Genomic DNA, 17,343 nt, shown 5'->3' on the forward strand with positions numbered 1-17,343 from the left:
GTAATTTAATAGAGTTAACGACCAAGAGGTATTTGTTGCAATGTAAAAGTTCAAGAGGTCTTTCTTGCAAATTAAAGTACAAGAGGGTAGCCCAAAGGCCCGGCCCTTGGACATGCTTGAACATTATTTTTAATCTGTGGGTTTGAAAGTCCGACCCAGCCCGACTTTTTATAGTTTCTAAACCCTAAATCCCTAACTCGACTAACCCTTTCTCAGTTTCCCTCTTTTCAGTGTTCTATTTCTCATTCTTACTCTCAGAGTCTACCATTCTCACTCTCACCGATGCCACTAAGGAACTAGGTCCTCTCTCTCCTGTGGTGATTATGTCCTCTCTCTCTCTCTCGTTATCTTCCTTTCGTGGTGACCACTACTCTCTCTCATCTCATCCATGAAATGTTCAGAGCCTTTTGGAGTTAGCATCTCTGTTGGTTCACCACTATCAGAATCACGCCCAAGCTCCATAATTTCTCCTCCAATAAGACCATGAAGGCTGCACTGGCGAATTCAAGCATCGATGCCACCAAAAAATAAATCATTTTATTAGGTTGGGCTTTTTATGAGGGCCAAGCTCGGACCCAAGTTGTAATTCCATTGTTTGGACTGGGCTCGAGCTTAGGCCTGAAAAAATTTTATTAATAGAGAATAAAAGTATGGCCTAGCCCGGCCTATAAACAGGACTAATCACTAATCCCATGCTAATTTGTAATTTACCCTTCTTATTATTTACGAGAGATATTCTCAATGCACAGTAGAATGTGCCTATTAGGTCGTCGTGAGGCGCCCGTGATGAGCAGATCCCAATTCTACCATCACTGTCCATACATCTAGGCCCCATGAAGCCTCGTGGACGGTGATGACAATGGCGGTGCACCGTATGCCTGTATGGAAGATTGTTCTAGTTCGGTTGGTGCATAGTGCAGATTGCATAGCTAATCTCACTCTTACATAACATGCCGAGGAGATAGGAACCAATGTATCACTCTGTAGCAGAGGAAACAGAAAAAAACAGAAAATGTCTGCACTAGGAATAGATACAATGCTTCTTTTGCCTTCATTGAAGCTCTTATACCCAGCTCCTCGTAAAGAACATGGCTTCTTGCCTCCTTGTTTCTCTTCTCCTAAACCTTCTTCTTCTTGCTCTTGTTCTTCTCTCAAGGCCGTATTTTCAGTTTCGTGCCGGAAAACCCAATACTTTAGACCGTCGTCCGTTTGTTTGGTCCGAAGAGTGAGAGCAAAGGCTTCCGAAGGACAGAGTTCGAGCCTAGAGGAGGAGAAGGAAGAGGCGGAAGAGCCGGAATTTCAAGTTGTTTCGGCTGTCAGAAGCAACTATAACGAAATTGTTATCGTTGACACCCCTGATTCCAGGGTTTTGCTCCTCGACTCTACTCGTAAACTCCCACACTTTTCCTTTCGGTTCAGCTCAACTGCTCACCACTTCTTTGATGCTTCTTCACACACATATAGATATAATTAATTTACAGTTCCGCAAGTTCTAAATTAATTTTGCACCTTGCTGCAGACAACGTCCACAGCATTTTTAGAAAGGGACAAAAGTGGACTGGGTCATATTGGGTACTATTCTTCTTTTCATTTTATTTTATAATGAAAAAGTTACAAGTGAATGCAGTTCATATATGGTGTTAGTATTCACTATTTGTGAAATGATCTGTCATGAGGAGACAAGATGGTTTTTCTAGCATTGAACAATGTTACTCAAATGAGCAGAGTTGAACCCTCCAGGACTGACCTTAATGGTTTTAACCAGGGGAAGTGATGCTTAGAATTTTCTATTTGGTTAACCTGAGATGCTGGACGTGGATGTTTGCCTAACAAGAATAGGAAAAAAATTGCTTAGAATTTTCTATTTGGTCAGGGCTTCAAATATCTTGTAGTCAGAAAGGAAAAAAAAATGCTTCAGTCCTAATATGATATTATCTGTCCTCCAGCTCTCTATTTTGTTGTCCTTGCAAGTAATATCTATTTTCAGAATGATCTATCAAGGTAGTCCGGATGGTAAGATGGAGTTTGGACAAGCTTCTAATCAACAATTCAACATATATTGATGGAGTTGCATCATCAAAATGAAAAAGAAAAAAAGGAAAAAAAGAGACAGCACAAAAAAAAGAGGAACATTTTATGATCAACTCTCTTTATCAGATGGACAAAATCACAGGGATCAGCTCCGTCACACAATGTTTCAGCTGTTTGGTTTCTGATGGTTTTGCATCCCATACAAAAAAAAGTAGTAATAACAATGAAATAAAATAAAAGTATATCCTTAGCCCTAGTTGTTGAATTACTTCATCCCTGTCTAATCTGAAAGCAAATAACTAGATCCAGCTTACCTACCTTTTCCCATCTTGATTGGAGGGTATTGAGTGACTATGCATCAAAACCACAGATAGAAAGGAAATTAGATACTCAAATGAGTTAATGGAGCCTATCCTTGAGCACCTGTATTGGACCAGTAGGGAGCAATGGCATTAAAGAAAGGATTAAACATCCCCTCTCTTAAAAAGTACAAGTCAGAAATTAGACTGATAAAACATGAGTAGTTCTGAAGCAGACAATTTTGGGCAGACATGGGGTGCCAGTGCCAAAAAATGCCTTACACTATTCTATGACTTAGGAGTTAGGAGTAATAAGGACTACTTCGGACAACTTATTAAAGAAAAATAACGTGCACACACATTTCTGTCCTGTTCTTAATGAGACAAACTACTAAATAGAGATTTCTTAATAAAAACATAGATTAACTCAGATTTAAAAACACTCAAATTAGAATGAACTTTTGGTCTATTATCATGGTTTGCAGTGTCTAACATTCTATTAAGGATCTATAGAAAAGAAAAACTGATATCAGGTATAGAAGCATCACGCCCTAGAGGAGGTAAAGCTACAGTTATTTCAGCATCTAGTAACCCTAGATGAGTCATGTTCTGATCATTTGATGGCTGGCTTTACTACTAATTTTTTCACACAATTAATTGATTATTAGAAAAATTAATTAGAAGCACTTGCAAGGAAATAGTGCCTATTTTATTGTTGTTCTGCAATTATTTGACAACACAAAATAAAGTCATGATTGGAGGACTTTTACAGATACGATACTTTTATTGAAATCTAGGGGCCATTACTTGGTGTAATGGTAAAAATCTTGGGCTGTCAAGCATGAGAATGTGGGTTCAAGTCTGAGAGCAGCCGCTTTATGCAAAAATAAATGCCAAAGGTTAGGACCATATCAGGTCCACCCTTGCCAAGACCCCAAATATCTGGGACCAACATTGGATAATGACCTCTTTATACCATTATTGACAGCTATAACATGATCATAGAAAATTAAGAGCATAGATAGATCCTTAAAACCTCAGTACCTTCATCTCTACACTTCTTTTTGTTTTCTGGGGAAACTGTAGATTATATTGACTGAAGTTATCCATATAATATGCTTGAACAACAAAATTGTTTCTTCAATATTCCTTGAAACCTATCTTGAGATCCCTGTGTTTTCTTCCTTTTAGTAAATTTCTTTTTACTTGCTAATTTCTATAAAAAAACAAAATCTTAAGATTGATAATTTTCATATGTTACTGATAAAAAAATTCACTGTTACTTTTTTGTACATTAATTTATTTGCAATTAATAATTTTTTTGCTATTACTGATTAAAGCAAACAATAATAATAATAATTTGCATACACATTATGAATTTAAGAAATGAGTTTTTTGGGTGATTGGTAGTTTATCAGAATTTATTGCTGGAATATAAAGAATAGACATGCATGGGAAAGGTCGAAAGGATATCATTTCCTAGATGAGAAAAGAGAAAAAGAGAAAAAGAGAAAGCCAGCCCTATGCTGCTTCTCCATCACCATGATGCCCAAATCAATAAGTTCCTCACTAAACAGAGGGATTTCATCCCCATTTCAATTCCTTTTTCATTCATTCCCCTTCGAAAAAAATCAGTTTTTCTTCAAGTGAGTTATGCCTTTTTCAGGATAAAAAATGAGGAGATTGTCAGGTAATAAATTATCATATCTGGCTCATTAGCTATAAGAAACCCATTTCATGTGAAGGTAAATTAGTATTTACCGTATTTTATCATTGCATAACTTTTAGAAAACAAAGAGGGTGAGAAGAGAAATAATTTATTAAAGAGAGGCAAGGAGGTTAGTAGTTGGTATAATGAATGGAAAAATTAAGAAACAATCAAAGAGTACCATATCTGGCTTGATAGCTATAGGAAACTTGTCTCTTTTAACTTGTTATGTGTACCGGTGTTCTGATTTTTTATTAATAAAATTCTTATCTGTTTATTGTCTTATTTGTAATTTGTTTACTGATTCATTATTAATAATATTATCTGATTTACTAATAAAAAGGATCTATGTTCACTCTGCATGTGGTGTTCTGCTTACTGCTTCGCTCAGTTATATGGACTGTTTAGTTGAAGATACTGCAAATCAATCATCTCCTTTTCTAGCCTTTCTGAATCTAATTCTTTCTACAGGATGAGTTTGCAAGTCTGCCAGCTATTGTTCCACATGGTCCTATTGCAATCTTAGGTTTGGTAATTTGCTTGTTTTAAGTATTATTTGGTTCTTTTTCTAGTTAACACTTTGACTTCTTTTAAATGCTAAGGAGTAAAGGTTGTCTTCTTGAGGATTTAATGTCATAAATTTATGGATGTTTAGGGTGGTGGAACTGCAGCCCATTTGATGCTTGAGTTGTGGCCTTCTTTGAAGCTTGAAGGATGGGAGATTGATGCAATTGTAAAGAAATAATTTATCTTTTATTCTATTTTTTTCTTATTCTTGGATCTGGAAAGTTAAGTTATTTCATTATACTTTCTATTTTATCAATCAAAGCACCTGGTCTCTGTAGAGTACATCTGTGCAAGTGTTGAGGCTGTTTAAATAATGTTTCCAAGAAATTGGGGAGATGATTATTTTGCTTTAGTTTCTTATAGTAGATCATTTAGAGAAGAAGAGGAGCAAGAGAAAAGAACAAAAAAGAGAAAAGGTTTGAGAGGCAAAAAATGAGTGGCAGTGCCCACTCTTCAGGTTCCTGGGCCACCCTCAGGCCTAGAAATTTGAGGGCTGGGCCCGGGCCCAACACCTTAGGACCGGCTTGGGCCCAGTCCAGCCTGCAATGCATGCTATATGTCTACATATTTATTATATATTATATATTATAATATATTGATAATATCATGATTGGAAATAATGTCTTGTCCAAATATTTTAATCTTTAAATTTATTCATTGATTTGAGACATAATTAAATGTCTTATCAACTTTTTTTCAGTTATGGTGGTTCAAATATTTTAATATTTATATTTAATCACTTGGGTAAGACATTTAAAAATTTATAACAAAAAAAAAAAATCAAAATCTGAAATAGAATCACACATTTAATATAGGCTTGGAATAACACCTGGCCCGGTCTGGCCCATGATAACCCCTAGCTTAAATCATAAAAAGACAAGATATAATACTCCATAATCCTGTGTTTGCAAAATACACTTGCTTAATACACTTGCTTATATTTTTTCCTTTAGTGATTTGAAGCTTTGGTCAAAAGTACTTGTGCCACATTCAGCTGAAAGATTCTTTCTTTGTTGATGCAACTAGTCCTATTATTTTTACTATGCATAAAAGCTTTCATCCAAAATTGGCACTAGGATGTTTTGTCACTGTATGAATTGAAGTACAGCCATGAGTGAAGTGCTGAGGTTAGATGGTATGATTTGTCTCTTTTCTTTACATACTGCATAAAATCTTTGGCCCATTTTTCTTTTTCTCAACATTTTGTATGTACATAGTACGCAATGTAATTCTTATAGTTCATCATCATATGTGTTCCATTCAACCCTTTTAGTTATTATGTTTCTCGAGATTGAGTGTACAACTGCTTTTCATTCTTGTGCAAGGATTTCTCCTTGATAAATTAATTGATTGGCCTGCTATAATGTAGTTGATTGATAAAGCAAGAGAATATCTTGGACTGTCTGATCTAGAGAAGTGTACTGAAGCCGGTGGTGTTCTCCATGTTCATGTTGGTGATGCCCTTTCTCCATTAGCTGTTGTTCCAGGAGGATTTGCTGGTAATGGTTCTGAATTCTAGCAACATCTTAATTTTCTTAATTCTCTAACATGGTCATTTACCAAGTGACATAATTTTTACTTCCAAATATCATTTTTGTCATTGGTGTATATTGAGATGTCTTTTAATTGATCTGCACCTACTGTAATGGTATTTACTTTTGCTTGCATCATTCAGGCATTGTCGTGGACTTGTTTTCTGATGGAAAGGTTTTGCCACAGTTGCAAGAGGTATAACTAATATTTTTGTTCAAAAAATGCTTGGGCAGTTAAATAAAATCATGTTTTACCTTTGATATCTCACTTAAATAAAATGTTAGAAATAAACTTATGGGTTAAATTCATAAAGGTTTTCCCAGATATTTAGGAATTATATATATTTTTTCAAACATTCTAGAACTAGAATACTTGAACAATGTCCCTTTTACAATTGGAGATGACATCGTGATCTGTTCAGGGTTTTTTTTACCCCTTTGTTGTTTATCCTCTGTTCTTTTTGAACACTTTGTTGCTTATGCGATCAATATTTGGAATAATGCATCTTTTTAACATGGAATGGTTGAAGAAAATGACCTAAAGGGGGTTGGGTGTATATCCCAAGCAGGAAAAAGATAAATAGATGTAGGACATAGAAGGCTTCTTATTTATTGCCTTTTTCTCAACCATGTTAAACTTTTCCGGTGTCAGCAAATGGAAGTTAATCTCTATTGCAAACTTAGGTCCTTTGTGGCCCCTTTCACCCCATATGTTTTTCCTTTATATTGTTGATAATGAGAACATCTACCACCTATTAATTTCCTGTATCTGTGCTTCTAGGATTCGAGAAGACTTTTTCTTTTTTCTTTTTTTTTTTAAATTTGTTTGGAGTGAGATGGAGGCCTCCACAGAACATAACAACATTCTTTGATTCTTCATGGTTCTCTCATCTTATGGGGAAGATTATGTGGTGGTCCTTGAAAGTAGTGATTCTTTGGTTGATTTAGAAGGAAATGAATGTCAGGATCTTCTCTAATAAGAGAAAGAATGCAATCATTATTGATTTCATCACTGTTAAGAGTGGATATTTGGTACACACCAAAGAGGAGTTTCATGACTTCTCCACTAATGACATTATGAGAGTTTCTCTATGGCTCCTCTATTGCTAGAGATATTCAATTTCATGTATGGCTCCCCTCTTCCATGGAGATATCAAATTAAACTTTGATGACTGTTTGGTAGGTAACTTAGTTACATCAGGTATTAAAGGAGTTTTAAGGAGCCATGTGAAGGAGATCCTTAAATATTTTGGGTTTGTAGATTCTGATGGTTCCATTCAAGCCAAGGTTTTGCCTTTTCTATGAAGGCTTTGTCTTACTCTTATCTATTACTTTCACTTATCAAGAGCAAAGGTAGAGTCTAATTCTTAGACGATGGTCCTTGAGCTCTTATACATTGCACTGTAGAGGCTAGATCACTAGAAGCCAAAGGGAACATCCCCTTCTGCTGGTTCAGATCTCACTAGCTGGAACCCTAGCTAGAGAAGGGGCAGCTAGGAGTGAGTGGTATTAACAATCTACCTTACCAAAGTAGGGAGCTTTTTCTTCTTCTTGTATGTATTGGGGGACTGTAGAACTGCAACCTTATGGGATTTTCTCCTCCTGGTTCTTTTGTATTTCGATTTTTTTGACTTTCCTCAATTTCTCTTTTCATTAAAACTTTCTTGTCATCATTATTGATAAAAAGAACCTTGGGTAATAAGAAAGTGGACTTCTACTGATGTAGTAGTTCTATCATGGTGAAAGTTAGACCTGTTCATGGGCTGGGTAGCTTGACGCATTGACGGGCTGGCCCGGTCTGACCTGATCCATTCTAAGTCAGTCTTGGACGTGAATTAAGGCCTGTGGGCTTGGGCTCAGGCCCAAAACACCAGGCCTAACATTTTTTGGGCCAGGCTTGGGCTTTCTCAAAAAAGCCCAGCTCGAGTCTGGGCCTAACCTGATAATATACATTATTTTTGGGTTTTGAGGTCTTTTAATATAAATAAATCAGTTTTTTATTGAGTAAAAAAGAAAAGTCTTTTTTTCCCAATTTTCTAGTTGGGATTTGGGCTCGGGCCCAGGCTTTGGGCTTTATATCAGGGCTTGACTTGGGCTCGGGCTCGGGCCTGAATGTGTACTGTTAATATATAGATAAAGCCCAGCCTGGCCCGTGAACATGTCTAATGAAAGTTAGCTATGCTGAAAGGTATGCCAATTGTGCATTGTTTATTAAGTGTAAAGGAAAATCCATTACTGTATTGATACTGAATATTGATGGCATTGTAATAAGAGGGAGTCGTCCTATTAAACTCATTGATGAAAGCAATTTTTGGCCTTAGAGTTTGAAATCAAAGACCTTGGAACTCTTGGGGGACTTCCTTGGCATCAAAGACCTTGATTCTAATTGCAACCTCGCAAGTGTCTGACCTCCAAGACTGGTCCACACGAAGCAGTAACAAACAGAAATTCTCCATGTAGATCATGATCTAGGAAAGAAAGAATTGGAGGAGGGTTGGGCGGCTCTAAGATTGTTCTATCAATTTATTTTAGGGTTAGGGTTTGGCAGATAATGTGATAATTTAATCCTAAGGCCGCCCCTTGCTTATCTTATATAGCTTGTGCTCCTTTTCTAATTAGGAGAGTATTTATCTAATAAATTCCCCTAATTATAATTAGGTCTTAATGTTAACAATTAGGTTCCTCCACTAAGACCCCTCTTAGTCAGCACACCCTCCTCCATACTTCGTTTTTATTTTGCCTCTTAATGTGTGTGGCCTAGGTTCAATGCCATTAGGCGGTGGCAAATGATGTAGAATTCTTTCAACATCCCAGATGGATCTCCTTTTAGCTTAATTGAACTAAAACTCTCTTAATTTTCCCTTGAATGTGAATAATTAACCATTATTCATAGGGGTTCCACAAACCATTAGTGACAATGAGCTGTATGTCATGGCTACCCTAACAGTTTGAACCTTTCCACCTCTAGTTACCATATACTCAAAACCTTCTGTCATACACTGTCCCGAGAGAGCAAAGGGTCATGAAGAATAAGTCAGACCCTACTGGCTCAATCATATGTTTCACTGAATTGATGATGACTCATATGGTGACACTTGGAACTTTTTCCATATACTATACTGCCTTGGCCAAGGAATTCCTAAGCCTCACCAATTTCAGTCGCATAAGACATTCTCTCTGCGTGTGTGTGTGTGTGTGTGTGTCTCTCTCTCTCTCTCTCCTCATGGAGAGTGATAGATTCCTTGTTTTCACATGCCTCTATGCATAAAGCACTACAGCCGACATATGCATACTTAAATCCCTTGGTTAGGGCATAAGGATCTGCATTATCAAACTGTAATGCCTCATACATAAGATATCCATTATGCCTTAGGTCTGAGGATTATCTATATGATTGAGATGATAGGAACAACTATTGATTAACGATTCCATGAAACTGTTCTATTATGGGTCATGTTTAGTGAACCTGTTCTCTAATAGGCACCCACATATTTGCTTTAGTGTCTCTACACAAGTGACTTGGGATTCTTTACTAGGGGTGTCAACGGTGTTCGAAAATCTGATTTCGAATTTGAGATTCGACATAATCGAATTAAATTTGGTTAATTTTAATATCATAAACCGGTCGAATTCGGATATCGTATTCATACCTTTTAAGTAATCAAATCGAATTTGATTTACATATTTATATATAAAATATTTAAATATTGTATGTAATTTATATATATATATATAATATTTAATTATATAAATAATTTACATATTTATATACTTTATATAAATAATATATTTATTTTGTATGTTTATTAATTACCTAAAATAATTAATCAGTCGAATTCAAATCAAATCAAATATTCAAATATTTAATTGAATTCGAATTCAAACATTAATTTTCAATATCCATCGAATATCGAATTTTCTAATTGGTTTTGAATTTGGATATTGTTTGATTCGATTTGAATTTGATCTGTTTACACCCCTATTCATTACCCCATAAGGCAAGCTAATATGTGCTAGTCTATCTAGACTATAAAAGCCTTCTTGATAGTCCTATGACTAGGAACTATTTTAGGATCTTTGTACCAAGAGAAATATATCTCAAATTTTTAACACACTTAGGAATATGTTTACTTGACAAAGAAGCTATGGACTATTACATAGGGTGGTAAGCATGAATGAAAAATGCCCAAAAGTAGTTAAATGTAATATAAATAGTACAAGATTGCCCTTTACAGTGTCACATGATTATTGGTTTTAGGGAACACAACTAACAATTGTTAGTATATGCATGGCCATCAAATTCCTTGTCTAGAAGAAGTTGATAAGATTTTGAGATAATTGAAGTTCTCCCTAGGAAAAAAAGGCTATTATTTTCAAATTATGGTCATCCTTAGTATGGAATCTTACATTGATGCAAATTGGGTAGGTTCATTGGATGATATAAGGCCCACCACTAGATACTTTACACTTGCCAAAGGTCTTCTTGTAACATGGAGAAAAAAGTCTATCACTGCTTGGTCCAGTCCTGAAACTTGGTCCAGAGTGATTACTTATGGTGTATCTAAGTAGCTTTAGTTGAGAACTCTTTTTGGAGAATTAGGTGTAGAGACTGAAACTCCTAAGAATCTATACTTTGAAAATAAGATAGCTATGAACGTTTTTTATATTAATGTTCAACCAAACTAAGCACATTGAAGTTGACAAGCATTTCATTAGAGAGAAAATACCTTCTTAAGATGTATTACCATTTTCTAAGACTGGAAATCAACCTTCTGACTTCTTAATTAAAGGGGTTGTAAAAACCAAGCCAGACAATTTTTTGAGCAAGTTGATTATAATTTACATCTATGTTCAACTTGAGGAGTGTAGTTGGTACATAGTGGTATATAGACATAAAATAGAGGGAATTTTTGTTGTTTAACTGTCCTTTTTACTTTCAATTTAAATATTGATGCACAGGGTCAATAGGCTGTTCTTTTTAGTTGATAAAATTTAAGGAATATTAAATCTTTTTTGTTGACATTGCAAAACCAACTTTAATTTATTAACTAAATATTTATATACAAAGATTTTCTCCTGCTTCTTATGCAAGAATACAAGGTTTTAGCACTCCATCTCTAGCATGTTAATAAGCTTGACATTTGAATGTATTATCCTTGTTAAAAATGCTTGAGTAATATGGTGTTTAAGAGCACGATTCTCGTTTTTTAGCCCTTTTCTCTTGTTTCTAATCAGATCCTTTATGTATGTATTTGTTTCTGTAGTTTTCATATGATTCGTAATATTTTATTTCATCTTTTACAATAGGTTGAAACATGGTTGGAAATGAAAAATAAATTGCTACCTCATGGCCGCATAATGGTGAACTGTGCTGGGGTGCATTCTGATACATACAGTAATGGATATGGGATAACCTATCCAAATCTTTCATCAACAGGTAGTGCATGGGCAGAAAATTCTACTATCAAGGCACTGTACAAAGCATTTCCTGGGATGGTATGTCATTGGCTATCAAATTCCAATATCTATTCTTGTGTGATGCCTTTCTTCACCCTTTTGTAGAAAATATTGGGGTTGAAAGAAACAAGTTCTGCTGAGATCTCCCTGATATATGATCTTGCAACTTACTAATTCCTGAGAAATCGAAATCAACATCTTTAATCTGTTATCAGCATGAAAAAAGGACTTAAACCATTGAAATGGGAGACTAACCAAACTGGTTTTCCCCAACTTTTGAGTCTCCATGACATCTCAAGTCTTGCATTAGAACCATGGTTCTCACTCCATTAACTCCTTTTTTTACCTATTGGTTTGTTTCTCTTGATGGTTGCCAAAATCTTATCATTTATGATATTGATTCAATATTTGAATCATGAATCCCAAAGGGCTTTGGTTTGAATCTTACATCTCAATCCTTTTCTGAGAGTTCTTATGATTATTGTTTGAATCTTATGAGTCAATTCATAAATCTTGCAATTTATTTGATTTATGTCATTTGAATCAATTCAATTAGAATTTAGGGATTTCTTCAGCCTGGAGGACAACTTGCTGGTTTCAAGGGCTTTCTTTCTGGTAATGAAGGACAACTTGATCAAGGAGAATAGAAGTTTCAAGAGAAATAAAAATGGAGAATCAGATTTAATGATGTGGACAGTTCAGTGACCACCAGAACTTCAATATATTTATATCACATTCAAATAAGATAAGTTACATTGTGTTTTGATTAGTTACAATGAGATAATGAATGATACATGGTATTTAACAACTGGAGAGAAAAAATAGGAGATAACCATGTGATGACAATGATGGAGATGTGATCACAGTGAGAGTTGTAACTGGTTCATTCTCTAATGTGCCCCCTCAAGTGAAAGGGTCTAGAATGGACCTGAAGCTTGGATTGAAGTTTAGTAAATCTTGAAGATGAAAAGGGCTTAGTGAGAACATCTGCAATTTGATCAGTTGAAGTAGTGTGTTGAACCTTGAGCTTCTGTTTGAAAATGAGACTATGTAGAAAATGAAAATAAACTTCTATGTGTTTTGTAAAGATAGATAGATAGACAAGGTGTGCTGCTGAATAAGTAGCGCTAATATTATCACACCATGCAATTGGTGGATAGGTAGAAGAAAACCCAAGATTTGTCAATAGTGATTGAATCCAAAGAAGCTCAGTAATAGAATTAGCAAGGGTCCCGAACTCAGCCTCAATGATGGACCTAGAAATTGTAGGTTGCTTTTGGGAACTCCAAGCAATAAGATTAGTCCCCAAGAACACACAATAGCCTCCTGTAGAATGCAGGTAATCTGGGAACCCAGCCCAACCAGCATCAGAAAAAGCACTTAGTTGTCTGGAAGAAGATTTAAACTACATCCCCATATTAAGAGTGAACTTGAGATACCTTAGGATTCTCTTTACATCCATCCAATAGTCTATTATAGAAGCATGGGAAATTCCAGACTGTTGACAAAGTAAGAAATATCAAGTTGGGTGACTTACCATGCTCCAGTACTCGGTGGCATCTGAAAGAGGCTTGCCAACATGTTTTGAGAGTTGAGAAAACATTGCCATAGGTGTGGAGACAGGCTTCACTCCATCAAGCTTAGTTCACTGAAGAAGTTCGTGAATGTAATGCGGTTGAGAGAGAAGAAATCCAGCATCAGTAGAGAGCTTCAATGACTAGAAAATAATGTAGTTCCCTATATCTTTCAGTATAAAGGTATGGGGGAGACACTGAATCAATGAACTAATGACAGAAGAACTTGTTCTTGTCACCAATATGTCATCGACATAAATTAACATGAAAATAGGAATGCTGTCCAATGTAGAATGAACAAGGAGGGATCTACTGTAGAGCACCTGAAACCAGGCTCAGTTAACTTGGAGCTTAGGCGTGAGAACCAGGTCCTAAGAGCCTGATGCATCCCATATAACACTACATATCTTACAAACAAGGGTCGGACAAGAGGGATCTTCAAATCCCTTAGGTTGGTGGACATAGATGTCTTCATTTACATAACCATGCAAAAATGTATTGTTGATATCTCCCTTAGGTTGGTGACCATAGATGTCTTCATTTACATAACCATGCAAAAATGTGTTGTTGATATCCAACTGATGGGTCGCCCAACCATGAGAGACAGCCAATGCAATCATAGTTCTCATTGTAACTGGTTTAACAACTGGCTGAAAGTTTTTGAGAAATCAGTCCTGGCAACTTGATAAAATCCTTGAGTGACAAGGCTTTCCTTCTAACCCTCAATAAATCCATCATATTTTCTTTTAACCTTATTAACACCCATTTAATTCCAATTACATTCATTCTAGGATCATAAGGGGCAAGACTCTACGTACAATTCTTAATAAGAGCATTAAACTCATGAGACATGGTTTCATGCCAATGAAGACTCTGGGCTGCTTTAGAATAGCATGATGGCTCCACTTCATCAAAATTGATATCCACCAATAGAGCACCAGTTACGAGATACTTTGCCCCAAGATTTTTTTTTTTTGGTAGAAAAGTCTCAAGATAAGGTTTCAATAGAGGGTACCAAGCATATCCAAATACCCTCAAGAAAGAATACTCTGGTGGCTTGAGAAAAAGTATCATAGGAAGATAGTCCAGCAAGAGTAAGAGATGGCAGTCTATTAATCAAGAATGCGGCTGTCTATGCTGCATAAGCCTAGAAGGAGAAAGGGAGTGATGACGAGACTAGTAGAGATAGCATGGATTCAATATCTTGCCTGTGCCTGTGTTCCATAGAACCTTTTTGTTCATGGGTGTGTGGACAAGTCAGTCTGTTATTCCTTGAGAGCCCAAGTGTGTGAAACTCACCACCACAATCTAATTGAAAACTCTTAATCTTCTTAGAAAATAATAATTCAACATGTTGTTTTAATCTCATGAAAGTATCAATTACTTCAGATTTCATTGCAATTGGATAAGTCCAAGAGAATTTAGAGTAATCATCAATAACTAGAACATGATAATAAAATCCGTTATTTTATAATACTTGGCTGGACCCCAAACATCAGAGTATGTCAAATCTAATGGACTCTCAGAACATGAAGAAGAGTGAAGATGTAATCTATGACTCTTCTCCATTTGACAAGCTTGACTCGTGACACCAGAAAATGGCAAACCAAATTTAGCACAACTTGCTTGACTACTATGAGAGCAGCATGACCAAGCCTTTGATGCCGCCCTGAGATGGTTGTAAGTTCACCAAGGAAATCCACAACTTCTTAATTGTTCTGAATTTAAGCACTGAGGAAACTGATACAGGCCATATCTACTGGGTCCTTTTAGAAGAATTCTCCCCTTGTAATCCTTTAACATAAAGGAATCTCAATGAAATTCCAAAAACCAATCATTTGGCTGACTATTTTCAAGTTTTTGGTGATATGTGGGACATGATAAACATTTTTCAATTGAAAACCATGATGTTTAGAATGTAAAATAGAAGAGCCAATGCTCTTTATAACCAAGCCTGCACTATTGCTGACATTCACTTCATCTGACCCTGAATAATCAACTCAAAACTGAAGATTATCAATATCAGGTGTAAAATGGTGAGTTGCCCCTGAATCAGGATATCAAGATGGATCAAAATCTGTACTTGTCCCACTGTGATAGGCTTCTGCATCATAGTTGGGTTTCTATTCACCCTGCTATGCAGGATCATATCTCCTATGACACTTGAAGGGTTCAATGATCAGGTTTCTATAGACATGGCACAAAATAGAGGATTCCCTGTGCCACGTCCATCATTGGACCTTTGGTTCTGATTGGAATCAAAGGACTGACCTCTTCTCCTTCCAGTGACAACTACTATTGGTATTAGTATATCCACCACCACCATTGTTTTGTGGACTCCAGTTTTTAGCTTTGGGTTTAGCACTAGTCAAGTTGGCTGCAGGAGTGCTATCGACTGGTTTGGCACGCTGTTCAAGCCATGCTTTGTGGCTGAGCAACTACCCAAGAATCTGAGCAACTATTCATATTCACAACCCAGTTTGGACAACAACAACATCACGAGGATGTCCTGTCGTGCAAAAGCAGGCTTGTCCTTGCTATTTCAGTGCATTGTTTTGGCATGTGAAGAAATGGAAAATGGGAAGATATCTGAAGTAAGGGAAGCTGGGGTAATTTTCAAATGGGTAAGGAGGTCAGCCAACTCTGTGGATGATGTTTTGGGAAAGCAGGGGGCCTTCAGGGAGAACATTTTTTGGGATGTATTGTAACTTTCTAACTTAATTGGGGTCAATACTCATTTTCTGAGTGGTTGACAATGTATGATTAATTACTATTTTTAATGAAAGTCATGTTTCCAATAAAAAAAGATATCTGAAGTAAAAGAGGGCTTCAAACAGAGGAAATGCAAGTTAAAGTAAAACGTCTTGAGCTTTGAAAAACACCACTAAACAATTTCTCTAGGTTTAAGATGTTGAAGTGGAAAACATCCAAATAATGAAAAACCTGAAATTCACCCTTGGTTCAGGGAACTGAACCATTCTAATGGCTCTGATAATCCATCCTAAACTCTGGTTCTTTAACCATTCTAATGGCTCTGATAATCCATTAGTGCATTTTGACAATTTCTACTAACATAAAAAATACCCTAAACTGCCACAAAAAATTATGAAAGAAAAACTAAATTTTATCACTGAAGCAACTCTATAAATAAATTAAGGTGATCATACTGATCTGTTACATCCAAATTTGGGACATCAACTACTTCTAAGAACCCTAGTATGACATTGTAATTACCATCACAAATATGAAAAATGCAAGAATGCATCCATTTGTGGTGATAGTCAATACTCTTAAGGAACCGTTCAACCTAAAAGCTTAAGCTATTAGGTGAGGTCCCCGAATGGGTTTTTATTCTCTAATAAATACTGTTATACAGATCTTAGCTATTCATGCTCGAGCAATATATATGGTTGTGCCCATTTCTTAATAGTTTAGTATTTTAATATTCATCTCTTACTGATATCAGTTCCACCCTTGTCCTGCATATGGCAATTCTTATTTGTATCATTGGTTTGGAGGTTGCCTTGAATATGATGAAATCTAACGCCCTTAAATCTGATTTGTTACAGTTAAGCTGGAAGAGAATGGCAGAAGCAGAAGGTGAAAATTATCTTGCACTTACAGGACCTTTTCCAGACTTGGATGCATGGTCTTCTGCTGTCCCAGCCTCATTGAGTTTGAATGTGAAAAAATGGAAACCTTGTGGCATGCTTTCATGAAATTTGGTTAGCTGTCATGTTATTCATCTTCTTTGTCATGCAAATTTTTAAGATCTCATAGAAAATTTGTGCTTGCAGCGTCCCATGACAAAGTTGGTGGAAAAAAAATGAGAGAACCAAAACTAGAATTAGGTCAAACTCATAATAGGCTAGCTAGGGCCAAGCCCAACTATATTTATGCAGCTACTGATACTTGGATTCCATCTGCTACACTTCACCGAGCAATCTGAGTGGAGAATATGGGACAAGTAAATGGATTGCAGAGTTTATAGAACCACAACCAAGAACTAGAACATATAGGGTGGACCTTGTAAGGAGATGGTTTGACTTGGAAAAAGCTTTTGCAAATCTAGCATTAATGTTGTAGACTTGTAGTAGGTAATTTAGGCATACAAATGCCTTGCTAATAACAATCCAAGATAAATGGAATGTTTTTTTTTTTTCATTTATTTTCAA

General features: G+C 36.1%; 1 protein-coding gene across 1 annotated transcript; it reads left to right on the forward strand.

The window, feature by feature from the left end:
- Positions 1-725: 725 nt before the first annotated feature.
- On the forward strand, positions 726-17,343 carry LOC148845660 (uncharacterized). Its single transcript, XM_088954715.1, has 8 exons — positions 726-1,388; positions 1,520-1,572; positions 4,510-4,569; positions 4,694-4,771; positions 5,975-6,104; positions 6,281-6,333; positions 11,445-11,633; positions 16,738-17,343. Exons 1-8 carry the CDS (start codon positions 1,013-1,015, stop codon positions 16,885-16,887), a joined length of 1,089 nt encoding a protein of 362 aa, XP_088810841.1. The 5' UTR covers positions 726-1,012; the 3' UTR covers positions 16,888-17,343.

This window comes from Nelumbo lutea, chromosome 7 (assembly GCF_056320005.1).
Source record: "Nelumbo lutea isolate HS-2025 chromosome 7, American lotus-T2T, whole genome shotgun sequence".
Lineage (NCBI taxonomy): Eukaryota > Viridiplantae > Streptophyta > Magnoliopsida > Proteales > Nelumbonaceae > Nelumbo > Nelumbo lutea.

What these genes read in the sequence shown, in the direction of transcription:
- LOC148845660 (XM_088954715.1), top strand. Translation starts at nt 1,013, where the DNA reads ATGTCTGCACTAGGAATAGATACAATGCTTCTTTTGCCTTCATTGAAG. An exon ending in AGTGGACTGGGTCATATTGG is followed by an intron (nt 1,573 to 4,509) that starts GTACTATTCTTC and finishes TTCTTTCTACAG; the next exon opens with GATGAGTTTGCAAGTCTGCC. An exon ending in ACAAAGCATTTCCTGGGATG is followed by an intron (nt 11,634 to 16,737) that starts GTATGTCATTGG and finishes GATTTGTTACAG; the next exon opens with TTAAGCTGGAAGAGAATGGC.